Source organism: Salvelinus fontinalis, chromosome 40, assembly GCF_029448725.1.
Source record: "Salvelinus fontinalis isolate EN_2023a chromosome 40, ASM2944872v1, whole genome shotgun sequence".
Classification (NCBI taxonomy): Eukaryota; Metazoa; Chordata; class Actinopteri; order Salmoniformes; family Salmonidae; genus Salvelinus; species Salvelinus fontinalis.
Window position 1 is genome coordinate 14,548,164 of NC_074704.1, and position 23,616 is coordinate 14,571,779.

General features: G+C 41.6%; 2 protein-coding genes across 2 annotated transcripts in view; both read left to right on the plus strand.

The window, feature by feature from the left end:
- LOC129839064 (zinc finger protein OZF-like) overlaps positions 1-23,616 on the plus strand; it is a 442,535-nt gene that overhangs the window by 416,006 nt on the left and 2,913 nt on the right. The gene's annotated exons all lie outside the window — the stretch shown is intronic.
- LOC129839071 (zinc finger protein 664-like) lies at positions 5,249-23,425 on the plus strand. Its single transcript, XM_055906342.1, has 2 exons — positions 5,249-5,869; positions 19,508-23,425. Exons 1-2 carry the CDS (start codon positions 5,542-5,544, stop codon positions 20,464-20,466), a joined length of 1,287 nt encoding a protein of 428 aa, XP_055762317.1. The 5' UTR covers positions 5,249-5,541; the 3' UTR covers positions 20,467-23,425.

The following is a 23,616-nucleotide window of genomic DNA, read 5'->3' on the forward strand; positions in this document are numbered from 1 at the left end:
TTGTGTTGATGCCTGTATCACTTTATCAGCAGCACATGATCAATGACGTCTGGAGATTCATTTCATCGAACAACCACCTGATTGGTTTGGTATGGGGCTGGTTCGACACTGCAGACGACTGACTGATCTACAAATCACCTTACATCATAAATAACTACTCATTATTATTTATAAATCAGTCAGCCAGTCACCATTTACCCACAATGCAGCATGGATTTAATGCTCTCAAACACGGCCAGCGGTTTAGTAAATGACATAAAGGATATGCTGCTACGTGCTACGGTGTGGGACATCATCTATAATAATGACATAAAGGCTATGCTGCTACGTGCTACAGTGTGGGACGTCATCTATAATAATGACATAAAGGCTATGCTGCTACGTGCTGCGGTGTGGGACGTCATCTATAATAATTTGGCTGTTCTAAATTCTGTGTTGCTCAAAGCCATGAGTAATGAACCTATTTTTGAGACTATTGGCTGGAAAGAGTCAATGCTTCAAAAAGCTTTGTTTCACCATCATGGAATCTATCTATTTTGGATGTTGGGGATTTTCCCTGCCATCATTCTGTATGTCTCTTTTGATCTGCAGTCATGTTTTAGTTGGGTTTTGTTAGTTGGGTTCTAACTGGTTTCCATTAGTTGGGCTCCAGCTTGCTGACCATAGTGTCACAAACCGGCTCGAAGACCCTGACAAAAAGTGAGACAACGTGGAGATAAAGAATAACAAAATATATTTATTAACTGAAGTAAAGTAAATACAATTAACACTGGTGTGTGTTTAGTCAGTAGTGTAAGTGATTGGTCGCGTGTTTACATGTGATAATGAGGGGTGTTGAAAGGTGCCAACGCAAACAACCAAAATCTGTCTGTGTCTGCATGGAGAGAGTCTCCTCAATGACTGGGGAAGAGGTGCATTTATCCTGGGACACACCCGAGCCCAAACAACCAAAATCTGTCTGTGTCTGCATGGAGAGAGTCTCCTCAATGACTGGGGAAGAGGTGCATTTATCCTGGGACACACCAGAGCCCAAACAACCAAAATCTGTCTGTGTCTGCATGGAGAGAGTCTCCTCAATGACTGGGGAAGAGGTGCATTTATCCTGGGACACACCCGAGCCCAAACAACCAAAATCTGTCTGTGTCTGCATGGAGAGGAGGGTGTCACAGTAAAACAAGAAGTAGAGGGTGAGGCTGTTACAGTGAAAGAAGAAGAGAAAGACGTTACAGTGGAAGAAGAGGAAGACGTGTTCAGAGTGAAAGAGGAGGAGGATGTTACAGTGAAAGAAGAAGAGGAAGAGAAAGAGGAGGATGCAGTTTTTGGAGTGAAGAAGGAGAAAGAGGGAGAGATAACAGTCATATTGACAGAGGAGTCATCAGATCTGATTACCACCAGTAAGTACTGTCTTAAAAACGGTCACTAACTGTCCAAAGGTTTTGAATGAATGTGTGGTTTTTAAGCAGCATGCTACTGAAATTCTATATTTGAAAATGTTGTTCTGTACTATAGGAATTTATGTGATAATATAATGTTAAAGCTACATTTTAAAATGGGTCGTTATAGCCTGAATGCTGATTGGCTGACAGCCGTGGTATATCATGCCTTATACCATGGATATGACAAAACATGTATTTTTAATGTTCTAATTACGTTGGTAACCAGTTTATAATTGCAATAATCCACCTCAGGGTTTTGTGATATATGGCCAATATACCACGTCTAAGGGCTGTATCCAGGCACTCTGCGTTGCGTCGTGCTTAAGGACAGTCTTTAACCATGCTATATTGGCCATATACCACACTTCCTCGGGTCTTATTGCTTAACTGTGACATGTGTATACCATCAGTCCCCCCCCCCCCCCCCCCCCCCCACCACAAAATCACAACTTAATTGTCTCACAGAATGGCAAACAACCATCTCTGTTCAGCCTGTAAACACGACATTATCTATTATTATAGAGCTCTGCTCAGCCTGTAAACATGACATTATCTATTATTATAGAGCTCTGCTCAGCCTATAAACATGACATTATCTATTATTATAGAGCTCTGCTCAGCCTATAAACATGACATTATCTATTATTATAGACCTCTGATCAGCCTATAAACATGACATTATCTATTATTATAGAGCTCTGCTCAGCCTATAAACATGACATTATCTATTATTATAGACCTCTGCTCAGCCTATAAACATGACATTATCTATTACTATAGAGCTCTGCTTAGCCTATAAACATGACATTATCTATTATTATAGAGCTCTGATCAGCCTATAAACATGACATTATCTATTATTATAGAGCTCTGCTCAGCCTGTAAACATGACATTATCTATTATTATAGAGCTCTGCTCAGCCTATAAACATGACATTATCTATTATTATAGACTTCTGTTCAGCCTATAAACATGACATTAATTTTTATTATAGAGCTCTGCTCAGCTTGTAAACATGACATTATCTATTATTATAGAGCTCTGCTCTCATTGTGGAAAGACATTTTCCCAGTCAGAGAACCTGAAAACACACGAGAGATTTGAGAGGCTGTGTTCTGACTTGTGTTTTTGACTGAGAATTTGTGTTTTTGTTTGGGCTGTCAGACTTGAGAACTTTAATTTACGATTAATCCATTGTCTGAAAAGGTAAAAAATACACTGAAAACATCCAAAATACATATTGTATACCGCTAAAATCTACAATGCCATGTAAAAACAAGATGACGTTGAGGTTAAATAAAGTGAAGAGTAGCTGCTGCCTTGGCAGGGACTAATGGGGATCCATAATAAACCCCAGGAAGAGTAGCTGCTGCCTTGGCAGGAACTAATGGGGATCCATAATAAACCCCAGGAAGAGCAGCTGCTGCCTTGGCAGGAACTAATGGGGATCCATAATAAATACAAATAGTTGAATTAATATATTTGTGTCTCTTTATTCAGTTTGGCCGGGTGACCAGCTGTAGGAAGAGTATTCCATTAAGTATGATGGAGGCCAATGTATTCTTTGGGACCTTCAATGCTGCAGAAATGTTTTGGTACCCTTCCCCAGATCTGTGCCTCGAACACAATCCTGTCTCAGAGCTCTACGGACAACTCCTTTGACCTCATGGCTTGGTTACCTGTGGGACTTTATATAGACAGGTCTGTGCCTTTCCAAATCATCTCCAATCAATTGAATTTACCACAAGTGGACTCCAATCAAGTTGTAGAAACATCTCAAAGTGTCACACCCTGGCCTTAGTATTCTTTGTTTTCTTTATTATTTTAGTTAGGTCAGGGTGTGACATGGGGAATGTTTGTGTTTTGTCATTTTTGGTGGTTATATGGTAAAGGGGGTGTTGGGTGTAGTGTATGAGTTTGTGTTGAGTGAATGTTTCTAGGTATGTCTATGGTTGAGTGAATGTGTCTAGGTATGTCTATGGTTGCCTGAGTGGTTCTCAATCAGAGACAGATGTCTTTCACTTGTCTCTGAATGGGAGCCATATTTAAGGCAGCCATGGGCATCATGCATTTGTGGGTAATTGTCTATGTCGATGTTCTATGTTGCATGCATGCACTTAGTTCTTGCTTAGCTTCACGTTCGCCTGTTTGTTGTTTTGTTTCGTTTTCCTTCTTATAATAAAGAGAAGATGTATTTTTCACGCGCTGCGCCTTGGTCCTCTCTCTCTCCCTTTGACGATCGTGACACAAAGATGATCAATGGAATCAGGATTAATCTGAGCTCAATTTCGAGTCTCATAAATTAATAAATATGCAAAAACAAATTAAAAAACTGTTTTTGGTTTGTCATTATGGGGTATTGTGATGTCATTATGGAGTATTGTGTGTAGATTGATGAGGGAAAGCATCTTCCATTTTAGAATAAGGCTGTAAAGTAACAAAATGTGGAAAAAGTGAAGGGGTCTGAATACATTACGAATGCACTGTATGTATATCCCTGGCAGAGTTTTCTACCTCTGGGAGAGTTTTCTACCGCTGGCAGAGTTTTCTACCGCTGGCAGAGTTTTCTACCGCTGGGAGAGTTTTCTACCTCTGGCAGAGTTTTCTACCTCTGGGAGAGTTTTCTACCGCTGGGAGAGTTTTCTACCGCTGGCAGAGTTTTCTACCTCTGGGAGAGTTTTCTACCTCTGGCAGAGTTTTCTACCACTGGAAGAGTTTTCTACCTCTGGCAGAGTTTTCTACCTCTGGCAGAGTTTTCTACCGCTGGGAGAGTTTTCTACCCCTGGCAGAGTTTTCTACCGCTGGGAGAGTTTTCTACCTCTGGCAGAGTTTTCTACCTCTCAGAGTTTTCTACCGCTGGGAGAGTTTTCTACCTCTGGCAGAGTTTTCTACCGCTGGCAGAGTTTTCTACCTCTGGGAGAGTTTTCTACCTCTGGCAGAGTTTTCTACTGCTGGGAGAGTTTTTTACCTCTGGCAGAGTTTTCTACCTCTCAGAGTTTTCTACTGCTGGGAGAGTTTTCTACCGCTGGGAGAGTTTTCTACCATTGGCAGTTTTGTACACAGTCATATGTCACGTGGTATAGAAAAGTCCAATCTTAGGAGAGTACATGGGAGGCACTATACTGTGTGTCTGCAGGTGTCTATCAGGGCGAAACCACTGATACAGGTGCCCCTCCACCCTCTGGTGGGATGGATCATGTCTACAGAGAAACCTAGATTCAAATACTTAGATTTGTGTGTATTGGGTATATGTTGTGAAATTGTTATATATTACTTGTTAGTTATTGCTGCACCATCGGAGCTAGAAACACAATTATTTCGCTACACCCACAATAACATCTGCTAAACATGTGTATGTGACCAATAAAATGTGATTTGATTTTGATTTGAAATAAACGTCCTATTTATCTAAAGGTGCTTTTGGCTGGGGCCAAAATGACTCCAAAGGATTTGAATTTGTTAAAAGTCCATATTTATACAGAAACACTAAACCATGATTTAGATTTATTAAGAACAAGTTGATTGACAAAGTCATGAAAAATTGGAAGAATTTAATAAACCACATTTTGGCTATGATAAAAGATATGCCTCTGGGGTCAAAATGATCCATGTCAGAAGTATGGATCAATGCAAATATGTAGTGGGTGTAAAGTTTGTTTTAAACTCTCACTCATTAAACACGAATCAATCAACACATGCTTCTCTTTGAACGACTTAATATATTATTAAACTTTTATGAAATAAATGAAAATATACTTTTGGTTCCTCAACTGCGTTACCCACTCCAGTCAGCAGATGGCGATGTGCGTCTTTTCGGTTCAGGCTATGCTGCCAGTGTGACGTATAATCTAGTGGATGGGACGGTCCTTCAACAACAACAGCTAGTCAGACACCTCCGTAGCTTTCTAGCAAACATAGCTACAACATTCACGCTCTTTACACTGTTTTGGTGTATATTAGTCGCTGTGTATTAAACACACTTCTGTCGTATGTACTTGTTGGCCCATTTAATTATATATTTACGTTGATCGTCAGCTAGCTGGTTTGCTAAGTTAGCTTTGAACTAGGCTAGTCACTAATGCTAGCTAGCTAACATCTCCGACCATGAGTTCACTAAGTTACTCACCTCCTGATAAAGAAGAGGCGGTCTGCTGGACGGAGAAAGAAGGTCTCGTCAAAGAGGAGGAGGAAGAGACGGATGTTACAATACAAAAACAAGTAGAGAGTGAAGCTGTTACTGTGAAAGAAGAGAAATACGTTACAGTGAAAGAAGAGGCAGATGCGTTGAGAGTGAAAGAGGAGGAAGGTGTTACAGTAAAAGAAGAGGAGGAAGAGAAAGAGGAGGATGCTGTTTTTGGAGTGAAAGAGGAGGAGGGGGAGATTACTGTCACATTGGATGAAGAAGAGGAGGTTGGAGATCTGTTTAACACCAGTAAGTACCGTCTCTGCAGTCATTGAACCAATATGCAGTTAAGGGGTTCTACACTTAAATGTTGTTCTGTAGGAATGGCTGAAGCTACACTGTAACGTGTAGAACGTCAAGAGTGGACCATCAACAAAACGTTAACAATTGATCAAATTTATCCAATGACAATGCCTGAAATACTGTGTCTTTTCAATATCTCCTTTTAGATTAGCCCAATATGTAGTCTTAAAGGGGCAATCAGCAGTTGTTACATCCATTTTGGGACTAATACATTATTAATATGTACCCATCTGTTTCTTTAAGAATTGATTTACAAATGCCTCATGAGCTTAGTTCAACTATCATACCCCATCAGAACCCAAAACATAAGCTTGTTTTTACTCCAATGTTTGTCAGTAAATATAAACGAACACTGTATATCCTCAAAACATGGTTAAAACTCTAATGTTGATATCATGGATCGTTGTATTTCTCCAGCCCCATCCCTCAGCTTTTTACTGAAACGGGCAGGGAGTACGCTGTGTTTTTGTTTCTACTGCTGATTGCTGCCCCTGTTACTCCTCAAGGTCCAAGGACTGTATGTTATTTTCAGAGGTAGACTGGCTCTGGCAGGTCAAATAATCCACCTAAATGTGAATCGATTCTCAATTGCGATACGTTTCTAGAAACCTAAATCGCTGTACTTTCATATCACATCAACATAAGTTCACACAATACTTTCATATCACATCAAAATAGGTAACCAGTCGCGATGCCCCAAAAGGTAAACCAAATTAGTTTCTCGTCATTTCTCCTTCCTTCAGGCTTCTTTTTCTTCTTTGGACTTTATATGGCGGTTGGACCTCAGTTCATCTTTTAATCACCCACGTGGGTATATACCAAAACAGTCATGAAGAGGGCACAACGAAACCTTTTCCCCCTCAGGAGACTGAAAAGATTTGGCATGGGTCCCCAGATCCTCAAAAGGTAAAACAGCTGCACCATCGAGAGCATCCTGACCGGTTGCATCACCACCTGATATATGGCAACTGCTCTGGATCTGACAGTGAAGCCACTACAGAGGGTAGTGCGAAAGGCCCAGTACATCACTGTGGCCAAGCTTCCTGCCATCCAGGATCTATATAATAGGTGGTGTCAGAGGAAAGCCCACAAAATTGTCAGAGACTCCAGTCACCCAAGTCATAGACTGTTTTCTCTGCTACCGCACGGCAAGCGGTACCGGAGCACCAAGTCTAGGACCAAAAGCCTCCTCAACAGCTTCTACCCCCAAGCCATAAGACTGCTGGACAATTCATAAAATCGCCGCCGGACAATTTACATTGACCCCCCCCCACCCCCCCTTTGTGCATTGCTGCTACTTGCTGGTTGTTTTACCTATGCATAGTCACTACGCCCCCACCTTCATGTACAGATTAACCTCAACTAGCCTGTACCCCCGCACACTGACTCGGTACTGGTGCCCCCTGTATATAGCCTCGTTATTGTTATTCTCATTGTGCTACTTTTTATTATTACTTTTTATTTTAGTCTACTTGTTAAATGTTTTCTTCTTCTTGAACTGCACTGTTGGTTAAGGGCTTGTAGTAAAGCATTTCACAGTAATGTCTAAGTTGGTGTCTTGACGGATTTGTAAAAAATGGTTAAAACACTATATATATATTTTTAAATGTTGCTGACACCCCTCCCAGAGATGTCTCATTATTGGGATTCATTGCTGATTCCTACCTGTAGCACACTATGAGGTGTCTAGTGATACAGGTTAAGGGCCCTGTTGGAGATTGGTGGTTGGTAGTGGAGTCGAGGGAACAAGCAGGGTTGGACACGGCCATGTTATTATCCTACACAGTCTCTGTGGTTCATATGAACCCCATTCCTGGGAATTAGATTTGATTACAAATCGCCCCTGTCTGTTACCACAGAAGGGTTCCGTCTGTCCCGCTTTGTCACCAGCACCTTGACTGGTTGATAGGGGAACCTCCATGCTTATTATAGAAAAAGTAATTATGGGAAAACTGTTTAGTAAACTGAAATAAAATAACAAACCTGTTTGACCCCAAAACTAAAATAGCCTAAAATAATAAACAGCATGAATTATGTTCCGTTTTAATAATTTATATCTTAACTTTGGACAAAAATAGATTTGGGTTTTAAATATATTTTACGTGGGTTTTAAATCTTCTAAACCTGGTGGCTGGTAAATGCTGCCATGGGATGGCAATGTTTCAAATAGACCTAGCTTGTGTATCACTATCACTTGCTATCACCAGAAACACTAAGAAATTGGGATATCGGAAATTCCTTTCAATTCGTATTAACAGCTTAAAGAAAATAACATTGGCATTAATTACCCTCAATTACCCTTAATTACCCTTGTGAACAAGAAGAACCACATAACAAATATTTTCAGAAATGTGAGATAATCAACTTGTTCTCTGTAATATCGTATAGCTTTGCAATCGTACCATTACGTATTTTCAAGGAAAATAGGCATGTTTCTCGACTTATACCCTGACTTTAAAAAGGGATTTTCGTGAGAATTAGGAACTGCGTGTCACAGCAGGACAATGTGAAGGCGATTGGTCGACCGTCTCTTGGACGGGCGTTATATACGCTTTGACATTTTCTGGAATAGTTTTTATTTGAAAACGTTTTTGTTTACTTGCCTGCCTATTGAATTTGGAATGCACTGTACTGTTCATCTCTGAAACTCACTGAGATAATTCCTTTGATACAGCAGTAGCAATACAGGGATATAACATCTACAGAAAAGACAGGAATGCTTATTGGGGAGATGGTGCTGTATACAGTGCTTTCAGACCCCTTGACTTTTTCCACATTTTGTTACGTTAACCTCACTCGGATACGTGGAACGCTAGCGTCACACCTGGCCAACATCCAGTGAAATTGCAGAGCGACAAATTCAAAAACAGAAATACTCATTATAAAAATTCATAAAACCCACAGTGTTATACATCAGTTTAAAGATTAACTTCTTGTTAATCCAACCATGGTGTTAGATTTCAAAAAGGCTTTACGGCGAAAGCATACCATGCGATTATCTGAGAACAGCGCCCAGCAGACAAATCATTACAAACAGTACCCAGCCAAGTATAGGAGTTACACAAGTCAGAAATAGTGATAAAATGAATCACTTACCTTTGATGAACTTCATATGGTTGCCCTCACAAGACTCCCATTTACTCAATAAATTTTAGTTTTGTTCGATAAAGTCCATGTTTATATCCAAAAACCTCAGTTTTGTTTGCGTGTTTTGTTTAGTAACCCACAGGCTCAAACGTAGTCACAACAGGCGGCAGACGAAAAATGTAAATAGTATCTGTAAAGTTCGTAGAAACATGTCAACCGTTGTTTATAATCAATCCTCAGGTTGTTTTTAGTCATAATAATCAATAATATTTCAACCGGACAATAACGTTGTCATTATAAAAGGTAAACAAGAAAGGCACGCTCTCGGTCGTGCGCATGAAAAAGCTCGGACACTGAATGGTCCACTCATACAGAGTGGTCTTACTCCTTCATTTTTCAGAATACAAGCCTGAAACCATTTCTAAAGATTGTTGACGTCTAGTGGAAGCCACAGGAAGTGCAATTTGAGTCCTAAGTCAATGGATACTGTAATGGCATTCAATAGAAAACTACAAACATAAAAAATCCCACTTCCTGGATGGATTTTTCTCAGGTTTTCGCCTGCCAAATCAGTTCTGTTATACTCACAGACATTTTTTACAGTTTTGGAAACTTTTGAGTGTTTTCTATCCAAATCTACCAATTATATGCATATCTTAGCTTCTGGGCCTGAGTAGCAGGCAGTTTACTTACAGAAGTAAAAATTAGTGCCCCCTACCCTAGTGAAGTTAAACCCTTATTCTAAAATTGATTAAATTCTTTCCCCCCCTTTCATTTAGCTAATTTATTTGGCACACCTGTATTTGCGGAGTTTCTTCCATTCTTCTCTGCAGATCCTCTCAAGCTCTGTCAAGTTGGATGGGGAACATCACTGCACAGCTATTTTCAGGTCTCTCCAGAGATGTTAGATCGGGCTCAAGTCCGGGCTCCTGCTATGTCACTCAAGGACATACAGAGACTTCTACGAAGCCACTCCTGCGTTGTCTTGGCTGTGTGTAAAAGGTCGTTGTCCTGTTGGACGGTGAATCTTCTCCCCCAGTCTGAGGTCCTGAGCACTCTGGAGCAGGTCTTTCATCAAGGATCTCTCTCCACTTTGCTCTGTTCATATTTCCCTTGATCCTGACTAGTCTCCCAGTCCTTGCTGCTGAAGAACATCCCCACAGCATGATGCTGCCACCACTATGCTTCACCGTAGGGATAGTGCCAGGTTTCCTCCAGACGTGATGCTTGGCATTCAGGCCAAAGAGTTCAATCTTGGTTTCATCAGACCAGAGAATCTTGTTTCTCATGGTCAGAGAGTCCTTTAGGTGCCTTTTGTCAAACTCCAAGCAGGCTGTCATGTGCCTTTTACTGAGGAGTGGTTTCTGTCTGGCCACTCTACCATAAAAATCTGATTGGTGGAGTGCTGCAGAGATGGTTGTCGTTCTGGACGGTTCTCCCATCTCCACAGAGGAACTCTGGAGCTCTGTCAGAGTGGCCATCGGGTTCTTGGCCAAGGCCCTTCTCCCTCAATCGCTCAGTTTGGCCAGGTGGTCAGCTCTAGGAAGAGTATTCAATTTAAGAATGATGGAGGCCACTGTGTTCTTGGGGACCTTCAATGCTGCAGATTTTTTTTGGTGCCCTTCCCCAGATCTGTGCCTTCCAAATCATGTCCAATCAATTGAATTTACCATAGGTGGACTCCGAACATATATCTCAAGGATGATTAATGGAAACAGGATGCACCTGAAAGCAATTTCGAGTCTCATAGTAAAGGGTCTGAATACTTATGTAAATAAATTATTTCTGTTTTTGACCTGTTTTCACTTTTTCATTATTGTGTGTAGATTAATGAGGATTAATTTTTTTTTAAATCCATTTTAAGATAAAGCTGTAACGTATCAAAATGTGGAAAAGGGGGAGGGGTCTGAACTTTCTGAATGAACTATGTTTTATTTAATTTAAAATGTAACCTTTATTTAACTCCCAACACAGCCTGGACTCGAACCGGGGTGTCTGTAGTAAAGCCTCAAGCGCTGAGATGCAGTGTCTTAGACCGCTGCGCCACTCAGGAGCCCCAAAATCATGTTCTAGTGCTGTCCCCACCTAAAATAAATCTTGGTCAACCAAGAGTCATCTGTTCTTTCTACCAATCGATTGTTTGAAATGTTATGTGTATTTTTCAATATATAGACACACCCCATGTGTTTTAATTAAATCAACTACAGTGGGGCAAAAAAGTATTTAGTCAGCCACCAATTGTGCAAGTTCTCCCACTTAAAAAGATGAGAGAGGCCTGTAATTTTCATCATAGGTACACTTCATCTATGACAGACAAAATGAGAAAAAAAATCCAGAAAATCACATTGTAGGATTTTTTATGAATTTATTAGCAAATTATGGTGGAAAATAAGTATTTGGCCAATAACAAAAGTTTATCTCAATACTTTGTTATAAACCCTTTGTTGGCAATGACAGAGGTCAAACGTTTTATGTAAGTCTTCACAAGGTTTTCACACACTGTTGCTGGTATTTTGGCCCATTCCTCCATGCAGATCTCCTCTAGAGCAGTGATGTTTTGGGGCTGTTGCTGGGCAACACAGACATTCAACTCCCTCCAAAGATTTTCAATGGGGTTGAGATCTGGAGACTGGCTAGGCCACTCCAGGACCTTGAAATGCTTCTTACGAAGCCACTCCTTCGTTGCCCGGGCGGTGTGTTTGGGATCATTGTCATGCTGAAAGACCCAGCCACGTTTCATCTTCAATGCCCTTGCTGATGGAAGGAGGTTTTCACTCAAAATCTCACGATACATGACCCCATTCATTCTTTCCTTTACACGGATCAGTCGTCCTGGTCCCTTTGCAGAAAAACAGCCCCAACGCATGATGTTTCCACCCCCATGCTTCACAGTAGGTATGATGTTCTTTGGATGCAACTCAGCATTCTTTGTCCTCCAAACACGACCAGTTGAGTTTTTACCAAAAAGTTATATTTTGGTTTCATCTGACCATATGACATTCTCCCAATCTTCTTCTGGATCATCCAAATGCTCTCTAGCAAACTTCAGACGGGCCTGGACATGTACTGGCTTAAGCAGGGGGACACGTCTGGCACTGCAGGATTTGAGTCCCTGGCGGCGTAGTGTGTTACTGATGGTAGGCTTTGTTACTTTGGTCCCAGCTCTCTGCAGGTCATTCACTAGGTCCCCCCGTGTGGTTCTGGGATTTTTGCTCACCGTTCTTGTGATCATTTTGACCCCACAGGGTGAGATCTTGCGTGGAGCCCCAGATCGAGGGAGATTATCAGTGGTCTTGTATGTCTTCCATTTCCTAATAATTGCTCCCACAGTTGATTTCTTCAAACCAAGCTGCTTACCTATTGCAGATTCAGTCTTCCCAGCCTGGTGCAGGTCTACAATTTTGTTTCTGGTGTCCTTTGACAGCTCTTTGGTCTTGGCCATAGTGGAGTTTGGAGTGTGACTGTTTGAGGTTGTGGACAGGTGTATTTTATACTGATAACAAGTTCAAACAGGTGCCATTAATACACGTAACGAGTGGAGGACAGAGGAGCCTCTTAAAGAAGAAGTTACAGGTCTGTGAGAGCCAGAAATCTTGCTTGTTTGTAGGTGACCAAATACTTATTTTCCACCATAATTTGCAAATAAATTCATTAAAAATCCTACAATGTGATTTTCTGGATTTTTTTTCTCATTTTGTCTGTCATAGTTGAAGTGTACCTATGATGAAAATTACAGGCCTCTCTCATCTTTTTAAGTGGGAGAACTTGCACAATTGGTGGCTGACTAAATACTTTTTTGCCCCACTGTATATGCACTGAACTGGTCTGATGCTTTAAGCACGCTGTTTGATCAAATAATTAAAACACACAAATGACTCGAGGGAGCCAGAGATCAAGATAACCTAACCAGAAGAGAGAAATTCTGCCATTATGCTCCTGAAGTTTCCTGTAATGGGCTACACCAGCGCTCGGCAACCTTTTCCACTTGGAATGCCAAGTATCTTACCATTTCTACCAATCTGCGGGCCAGTTTGTATTTTCACATGCATATTTTCATGGAACAGTTTCATTTAATTTATAATAGTATCTCAAATTCATTGTCTGTGATTAATCTACATTCTGTCTAAATGAAAATTATACAAATCTAAAAGTAACTTTTATTGCCATTATGACATCATGGATGAATTCTAGATGCCAACTATGTAAACATTGCCTACATAAAGCCAACAAATAAAAACATTGCAGCCTGCAGGTAGAAAATATCCTATAAATCAAATTTTTTGCACATGACCTGTCTACAACGATCTTGAAACATTGTATCAACTATCAACTGGGTCCTCTGAAATGCAAGGCGGGGCTTCCAGCGAGGCGTGGGTTTGATACTATGTTGTACCTAGTTTCCCTACTTCAGGGAACAGTAGTTATATTCACAATGTGTGGATTTGATAGTATGTTGTACCTAGTTTCTCTCCTTAGGGGAACAGTAGTTATAGTCATAACGTTACGCTTGTCATATGATGAACTTCAACTTAAATAAGGGATCTTGCTGTCGGACAGTTTTTTTGTATTCTGAAATGCACTCGAACTACGTATCATTTAGTGTCTCCTTATGTTACACTGGGGAAACAGTTTTCATGGGCACCAAAATACTAAATAATTTCAGCGTTTGCTAAATTCAATGGTTTTTAACAGAGTCATCTTGTAATCCAAGATGGCGTAGCATTAAGACATGTTTGTTGTAAATGGTATGGTTTTTTGGTCTTTTTTGTATATATTGCAATATATTTCAATCTCTTTTTCCATTTTTAAATTAAATGTACCTTCCGGCAACCCTCCTCACCCAATGTGATACGGATCTGCTATTTTTTAGACCTAATAGCTAGAACCTCCATCAGAAGCTAGCCATCAGAAGCTAACCAGCTAATTAGCTACTAGATATTTAGTCATTGGTAGCCACTGCTAGCGGCCTTTACCTTTTTAGCTCAGACACAAGCCGCTTTTAGCCTGGATAATACCTGCCAGTCTGCACAGCGCGATATCAACCCTGAGCATATCGGACTGTTTTTCTCCACTACATCACCGTATTCCTGCCGTAAGCTCTGGACCATTACACCAGATAATCGCAGCTGGCTAGCTGCTACCGAGTGGCCCAGCCTCAAAGCTAGCATTGAGCCAGGCCCATCTCCCGGCCTGTTTAGTGGACCCTATGATCACTCGGCTACACAGCTGATGCCTCCCAGACTCTTCACTAAGACGACTAGAAGCCACTACATCACCGGATTCCTGCCGTAAGCTCTGGACCTTTGCACCGGATTGGCTATAGTGGCTAACGCCCTTGTCCTGAAGCGAGCACCAGTTAGCCTCAGTTAGCCAGCTACAATACCTATTTTGCCAATTGGCCTGGACCCTTTGTCGACACAGAGCCCCGCCGATCCATCACGACTGGTCTGCCGACTCAATTCCGTCAGATGTGCCCTCAACCGGCCTTTGCCAGACGTCGGTGACACCTTTGTCCCGAAGCTAGCACCAGTTAGCCTCGAGCCAGGTGCGGCTCCCGGCTAGCATAGTAACGACTACCTAACGGCTTCCCTGGTTCATATATCACTGTTCACTGGACCCTATGATCACTTGGCAACATAGCTGAAGCCTGCTGGACTGTTCATTAGTCACGGTTCTCCATTTTGTTTATTTTGTTTATCTGTCGGCCTCGAACTCAGGCCCAGTGTGTAGTTAACTGACCCTCTCTGCCCATTCATTGCGATTTTACGTGTTGTTGTTGTCTTAGCTGATTAACTGTTGTCTTACCCGTTGTTGTCTTAGCTAGCTCTCCCAATCAACACCTGTGATTGCTTTATGCCTCGCTTTATGTCTCTCTAATGTCAATATGCCTTGTAAACTGGTGTTTAGTTATCATTGTTTTATTTTACTGCGGAGCCCCTAGTCCCACTCAACATGCCTCAGAGAACTCTTTTGTCCCACCTCCCACACATGCAGTGACCTCACCTTGCATAACTCCAGAGATGCAGCCTCTCTTATCGTCACTCAATGCCTAGGTTTACCTCCACTGTACTCGCACACTACCATACCCTGTCTGTACATTATGCCTTGAATCTATCCTACCACGCCCAGAAATCTGCTCCTTTTATTCTCTGTTCACAATGCACTAGACAACCAGTTCTGATAGCCTTTAGCCGTGCCCTCATCCTACTCCTCTGTTCCTCAGGTGATGTAGAGGTTAACCCAGGCCCTGTGTGTCCCCAGGCACTCTCATTTGTTGACTTCTGTATTCAAAAAGCCTTTGTTTCATGCATGTTAACATCAGAAGCCTCCTCCCTAAGTTTGTTTTACTCACTGCTTTAGCACACTCCGCCAACTTTAATGTCTTTGCCGTGTCTGAATCCTGGCTTAGGAAGGTCACCAAAAATTCAGAAATTTCCATCCCCAACTACAACATTTTCCTTCAAGATAGAACTGTCAAAAAGAGAGTTGCAATCTACTGCAGAGATGGCCTGCAAAGAGTTCTGTCATACTTCCCAGTCCATGCCCAAACAGTTTGACCTTCTAATTTTAAATATGAATCTTTCCAGAAATATGTATCTCACTGTTGCCACCTGTTATAGACCCCCCTCAGCTCCCAGCTGTGCCATTGACACCATATGTGAATTGATTGCCCCCCCATCTATCTTCAGAGTCCATTCTATTAGGTGACCTAAACTGGGATATGCTTAACACCCCGGCCGTCCTACAATCCAAGCTAGATGCCCTCAATCTCACACAAATTATCAAGGAACCCACCAGGTACAACCCTAAATCCGTAAACATGGGCATCCTCATAGATATTATCCTGACCAACTTGCCCTCCAAATACACCTCTGCTGTTTTCAATCAGGATCTCAGCGATCGTTGCCTGCATCCGTTATGGGTCCGCGGTCAAACGATCACCCCTCATCACTGTCAAACGCTCCCTCAAACACTTCTGCAAGCAGGCCTTTCTAATTGACCTGGCCCGGGTATCTTGGAAGGATTTTGACCACATCCTGTCAGTAGAGGATGCCTGGTTGTTCTTGAAAAGTAATTTCCTCACCACCTTAAATAAGCATGCCCCTTTCAAAAAATGTTTTACTAAGAACAGATATTGCCCTTGGTTCACTCTAGACCTGACTGCCCTCGACCAGCACAAAAACATCCTGTGGTGTACTGCACTAGGATCGAATAGTCCCCGCGATATGCAACTTTTCAGAGAAATCAGGAACCAATACACACAGTCAGTTCAGAAAGCAAAGGCTAGCTTTTTCAAACAGAAATTTGCATCCTGTAGCTCTAACTCCAAAAAGTTTTGGGACACTGTAAAGTCCATGGAGAATAAGAGCACCTCATCCCAGCTGCCCACTGCACTGAGGCTAGGAAACACTGTCACCACCGATAAATCCACTAAAATTGAGAATTTCAATATGCATTTTTCTACGGCTGGCCATGCTTTCCACTTGGCTACCCCTACCCCGGTCAACTGCCCGGCACCCTCAACAGCAACCCGCCAAAGCTCCCATCCATTTCTCCTTTATCCAAATCCAGATAGCTGATGTTCTGAAAGAGCTGCAACATCTGGACCCCTACAAATCATCCAGGCTAGACAATCTGGACCCTCTCTTTCTAAAATTATCTGCCTAAATTGTTGCAACCCCTATTACTAGTCTGTTCAACCTCTCCTTCGTATCGTCTGAGATTCCCAAAGATTGGAAAGCTGCCGCGGTCATCCCCCTCTTCAAAGGGGGAGACACTCTAGACGCAAACTGCTACAGACCTATGTCTATTCTACCCTGCCCTTCTAAGGTCTTCGAAAGCCAAGTTAACAAACGGATTACCGACCATTTCGAATCCCACCGCCATCGATAAGAGACAGTACTGTGCAGTCGTCTTCATCGACCTGGCCAAGGCTTTCGACTCTGTCAATCACCGAATTCTAATTGGCAGACTCAACAGCCTTGATTTCTCAAAAGACTGACTCGCCTAGTTCACCAACTAACAAAGCTCCAATCGAGCTTCAATACAACACTCCTTCTGTGGCCTCCAACTGCTCTTAAAAGTAAGTAAAACTAAATGCATGCTCTTCAACCGATCGCTGCCCGCACCCGCCCACCCGACTAGCATCACCACTCTGGACGGTTGTGACTTGGAATATGTGGACAACTACAAATACCTAGGTGTCTGGTGAGACTGTAAACTCTCCTTCCAGACTCACAGTAAGCATCTCCAATCCTAAATTTAATCTAGAATTGGCTTCCTATTTCGCAACAAAGCCTCCTTCACTCATGCTGCCAAACACCCTCGTAAAACGGATCGGCGATGTCATTAACAAAATAGCCTCCAACACTCTACATAGCAAACTGGATGCAGTCTATCACAGTGCCATCCGTTTTGTCATTAAAGCCCCATATACCACCCACCACTGCGACCTGTATGCTCTTGTTGGCTGGCCCTCGCTACATATTTGGCGCCAGACCCACTGGCTCCAGGTCATCTATAAGTCTTTGCTAGGTAAAGCTCCACCTTATCACAGCTCACTGGTCACCATAGCAACACCCACCCGTAGCACGCGCTCAAGCACGTATATCTCACAGTTCATCCCCAAAGCCAACACCCCCTTTGGCCGCCTTTCCTTCCAGTTCTCTGCTGCCAATGACTAGAACGAATTGCAAAAATCGCTGAAGTTGGAGACTTATATCTCCCTCACTAACATTAAGCATCAGCTATCTGAGCAGCTTACCGATTGCTGCAGCTGTACACAGCCCATCTGTAAATAGCTCATCCAACTGCCTACCTCATCCCCATGTTTTTATTTACTTTTTTTGCTCTTTTGCAGACCAGTATTTCTACTTGCACATCATCATCTGCACATCTATCACTCCAGTGTTAATGTGCTATATTGTAATTACTTCGCTACTATGGCCTATTTATTGCCTTACCTCCGTACTCCATTTGCACACACTGTATTTTTCTCTTGTGTTATTGACTGTACGTTTGTTTATCCCACGTGTAACGTTTATCCAAGGACAACTGTTTTTGTCTCACTGCTTTGCTTTATCATGGCCAGGTCGCAGTTGTAAATGAGAACTTGTTCTCAACTGGCCTACCTGGTTAAAAAAAGGTGAAAAAAAATAAAAATAATAATCGTAACTTTATTGACAACACCCAAATGGATACTGTCATTAACGCGGTTCTTCAATAAACATCACGACATGCAACAACAACCAAAGTGCTTCTTCATTCATTACTCTGGTCAAGACAGTTATGCCATGCTCCACGTTGGATCCAACATCCCTAACAAATTGATGTTTATAATGTTATTGTTTGCTTGTTTTACTTTAGGGTCTCGTTAGTCTGTTTGGACACAGAGATACTTTGCTCATAATGTGTAGAGAACTGTTCCTTGATGGATAGGCTATTGTACAACACACAGAGCTATTTTCCTTTATTTGTTGTTTGGTGAAGTTATGGGTCCTACAGTAGGTCTATGTTGTTGTTATGGGTCCTAGAGTACACTATGTATGTCATGCAACAACAACCAAAGTGCTTCTTCGTTCATTACAGGTATATTTGTTGTTAGGTGAAGTGATGGGCCAATTTGGCAAACAGTGTACAAACCCTCATTGTCAGGTTGATGGAAAAGCTAGCCAAAGAGCATTTTACTGGTTGAAGTGTTTTTTAAATACAAGGTGGTTGATTTGTGATGACACAAACATTATATTAAGCAGGACATTCAAACGAGCGTTACAATTATAATCCAAAGTAGTGTGAAATGCACTCATAAGCAACCTGGAAATGAAGGTTTCTCCCCTGAGTTTCCCCCATTCATATTCAGTATTCTTTGTGAAAAACTAAAATCTTTGCTCACCATTTTTGTTCCAGGCAGATATACTACATCCATAACTAGTGGTTTCCTCATTACCAGATATACTACATCCATAACTATCGGTTTCCTCATTAGCAGATATACTACATCCATAACTAGCGGTTTCCTTATTACCAGATATACTACATCCATAACTACTGGTTTCCTCATTAGCAGATATACTACATCCATAACTAGTGGTTTCCTCATTAGCAGATATACTACATCCATAACTATCGGTTTCCTCATTAGCAGGGAGGAGTTTCTACAATCAAATTGTATGTGCTTTGCCCTCGTGCCGCAATTTTATTAAACACAGAAAGGGGCCTATATTGGAGACCAAAAGTTGTCTGGCACGCTGCTTAGAGTTTCAACAACATGAATAACTTATTTCTAGCCTACAATCATCGATGTTACTACGAATGTGAAAACAATACAAAATATGATTATTGTTGCTCATTTTAAGACAATTGTCAAATAATTTTAACATTCATTACAGACGTCAATTGTTGTACAACATCATGGCTACGCTTTTGGCATCACCTTTTACAATGGATTTCCGCTGTTGTGGGCCTTTAATCATCTGTCTGACTTTGTTGTTCACACAGGAGAGATACTTCACTATCGTGGATCCTCTGGGGAGCCTCAACAACCTCATGATGCTGAAGAGGCAGAGAAGAGTCTCTGCAGATCAGAACACCTCATAAAACACCTGCAGAGATCCACAGGGAAGAGAACTCACTGCAGCTCTGACTGTGGGAAGAGATTCACCTCATCAGGCAATAAAATTCATCAGAGAACACACACAGGAGATAAACCTTTTAGCTGTGTTCAATGTGGGAAGAGTTTTGGTCAATCTTGCCATCTGATTCAACACCAGAGAATACACACAGGAGAGAAACCTTATAGCTGTGGTCAATGTGGGAAGAGTTTTTCTACATCTGGCGCTCTGACGCTGCACCAGAGAACACACACAGGAGAGAAACCTTATAGCTGTGGTCAATGTGGGAAGAGATTTCTTCGATCTGGAGATCTGACAGTGCACCAGAGAATACACACAGGAGAGAAACCTTATAGCTGTGATCAATGTGGGAAGAGTTTTAGTCAATCTGGAGAGCTGACTCAACACCAGAGAATACACACAGGAGAGAAGCCTTACAGCTGTGATCAATGTGGGAAGAGTTTTGGTCATCCTGGCCATCTGACTCAACACCAGAGAACACACACAGGAGAGAAATCTTACATCTGTGATCAATGTGGGAAGAATTTTGGTCGATCTGGAGAGCTGACAGTGCACCAGAGAATACACACAGGAGAGAAACCTTATAGCTGTGGTCAATGTGGGAAGAGATGTACTACATCTGGCACTCTGACTCTACACCAGAGAACACACACAGGAGAAAAACCTTATATCTGTGGTCAATGTGGGAAGAGTTTTGGTCGATCTGGCTCTCTGACTCTACACAAGAGAACACACACAGGAGAGAAATCTTATCGCTGTGATCTGTGTGACCAGAGATACTCTGATAAAAGATCTCTGATCAAACATCAGAAAATACATACATGAAGGAATTGTTTCGTGATATCAATGAAATAATGTCACAATGTAGATTGTTTTTAACATTTTAGTTGGAGTATTTTAAGGAATTTCACAATGTAGAACCCTAATGTTTGCCACATTCAATTGATTTCAACATGATATGGATTTTAGCCTTGGGGGAAATCCAGGCTCTGAATTGGAAGAGTACTATTTGTGTGATTTAACAAGTGACTAACACAAAAAGAGCTGTGTTACACTTACCATGTTGGTGACCCACTTGAATCAAAATGCAACACTTCAAAACGTAGCTAGCTGTTTTCTACAAATTGTCCTCTAACCAGTAATGTACACATTATTCCCAGATTACGTGTGGGTTTTGAGCTGTTAGTTTTAACAGTACGTGCAACCTCATCTCCCTCCTCTTGGCACAATTGATTTCAAGATGATATTGATGAGTGATGACAAATGTTTTTTTATTTTTTTATTTCACCTTTATTTAACCAGGTAGGCTAGTTGAGAACAAGTTCTCATTTGCAACTGCGACCTGGCCAAGATAAAGCAAAGCAGTGTGACACAGACAACAACATAGAATTACACATGGAATAACATGGAGTAAACAATAAACAAGCCAATAACACAATAAACAAGTCAATGACACAGTAGAAAAAAGAAAGTCTATATGCAGTGTGGGCAAAAGGCATGAGGAGGTAGGCAATAAATAGGCCATAGGAGCGAATAATTACAATTTAGCAGATTAACACTGGAGTGATAAATGAGCAGATGATGATGTGCAAGTAGAGATACTGGTGTGCTAAAGAGAAGAAAAGTAAATCAAATAAAAACAATATGGGGATGAGGTAGGTAGATTGGGTGGGCTATTTACAGATGGACTATGTACAGCTGCAGCGATCGGTTAGCTGCTCAGATAGCTGATGTTTAAAGTTGGCGAGGGAAATAAAAGTCTCCAACTTCAGCGATTTTTGCAATTTGTTCCACTCACTGGCAGCAGAGAACTGGAAGGAAAGGCGGCCAAATGAGGTGTTGGCTTTGAGGATGATCAGTGAGATATACCTGCTGGAACGTGTGCTACGGGTGGGTGTTGTTATCGTGACCAGTGAACTGAGATAAGGCGGAGCTTTACCTAGCATAGACTTATAGATGACCTGGAGCCAGTGGGTCTGGCGACGAATATGTAGCGAGGGCCAGCCGACTAGAGCATACAAGTCGCAGTGGTGGGTGGTATAAGGTGATTTGGTAACAAAACGGATGGCACTGTGATAGACTGCATTCAGTTTGCTGAGTAGAGTGTTGGAAGCTATTTTGTAGATGACATCGCCGAAGTCGAGGATCGGTAGGATAGTCAGTTTTACTAGGGTAAGTTTGGTGGTGTGAGTGAAGGAGGCTTTGTTGGGAAATAGAAAGCCAATTCTAGATTGATTTTGGATTGGAGATGTTTAATATGAGTCTGGAAGGAGAGTTTACAGTCTAGCCAGACACCTAGGTATTTATAGTTGTCCACATATTCTAAGTCGGAACCGTCCAGGGTGGTGATGCTAGTCGGGCGGGCGGATGCGGGCAGCGAACGGTTGAAAAGCATGCATTTGGTTTTACTAGCGTTTTATAGCAGTTGGAGGCCACGGAAGTAGTGTTGTATGGCATTGAAGCTCGTTTGGAGGTTAGTTAGCACAGTGTCCAAGGAAGGGCCAGAAGTATACAGAATGGTATTGTCTGCGTAGAGGTGGATCAGGGAATCGCCCGCAGCAAGAGCGACATCATTGATATATACAGAGAAAAGAGTGTTGTGTTGCGTTCCTTTGTTTAGCGACCCCTATATCTCCCATTTACATGTATTTTTTGTTGTTGTTAGTTTCAACAGCACAAACAACCTGATTTCCCCCCTAATCGATATCAGTGATTTATTGCTACTTGTCAAAACAACAGCGTTTCTGGTGCTTGTGCAGTTTATAAGGAGCTTGTTTAAATAAATACAAGTAATATGATTATTGTGGCAGATGTTTGTGTATATAGTACATTTTACATTTAGGTTTTCAATTTGTCAAAAACTGTTTCTGCATTTGGACTATTGATTTGGACACGTTTAAACTGTGACATTGGGGATATCCCACCTAGCAAAATATCACTAAAAAATGACTATGACCGCCGTACAATATAAGTTTGGTTTTAATTGAAAAGAAAACTATTTAATTTCTGTTTAATTTCAACGTACTCGCAGCTTATACACATGGACACAGTATAATAAATCGGTCTATAATCAATTTTATTAACAATCCTAATAAATTGAGTCATAAATATATTTGTTGTCCTAAGGGGAAGGTGTTACAGACTTTGGTTTTGAGGTTGTATACTATAGCTCGTTAGCACATCTAGCTCGTTAGCATGTCTAGCTCATTAGCTCGTTAGCACGTAGGATGCACTGATTGGTGTCACCTCGTTAGTCAGTATGTGTTACACCTGTGCTGGCTTGTCCATCTCGTTAGTGGGAAGGTGTTTCACCTGAGCTGGTCCAGGTTCTATTTAAGAGTGTCTGGCCCAGTGCTCCAGTTGTCTTGATAGATGTGAAGAGTCAACACCTTTAGTTGCTCCACCTTTTTGGTTTGCTTCCTGTCTTTAAGTTTGTTGTGGGTTTTTCTTTTGTTTGCCTCTTCTTGGGCAGACTTAGTGGGTGTCATTTAGGTCCTAGTTGTTGTTACTAGTCAACTTTCAGTGGATACCCCCATAGTGTCTTTCAGAGCCCTTCCTAAAAAAAAACAAGCTTATATTTTGGGTTGGATATTGCATCCAATTAATATTTTAATCAATGGAATTTCCTTAGAATGTTCATTAGTCTTACAGTTGTTAGTCTTCTGTTTGTGTACTAAATATTTATGTTTATTTTCTTCTTTTTTCCCCCTGTGAAGCCATTGTGTTGCATCCATGTCTGAAATGTGCTGTATAAATAAAGCTTAATTTGATTTCAACAAATGAACCCAATGACTGACCAATCAACAGACTCTTGGTCCATGTTACGATGAAAAACAGCATCAATTTTCCAGCCTGCTGAAGGCGTGGTGGAGTGGTAAACACCACCCCCGGCTCTACCAGGGGCTTGAGGTGGTCTCCCACAGCTCTGCTTATGTCATGTTCTGTGGCCTTGCTGTTCCATTTCTTGACTGCCCC

Excerpts from the sequence above, each read along its gene's own strand:
- LOC129839071 (XM_055906342.1), top strand. The coding sequence starts at position 5,542 with ATGAGTTCACTAAGTTACTCACCTCCTGATAAAGAAGAGGCGGTCTGC. Across the intron at positions 5,870-19,507 it reads TGGAGATCTGTTTAACACCA|GAGAGATACTTCACTATCGT; the intron begins GTAAGTACCGTC and ends TTGTTCACACAG.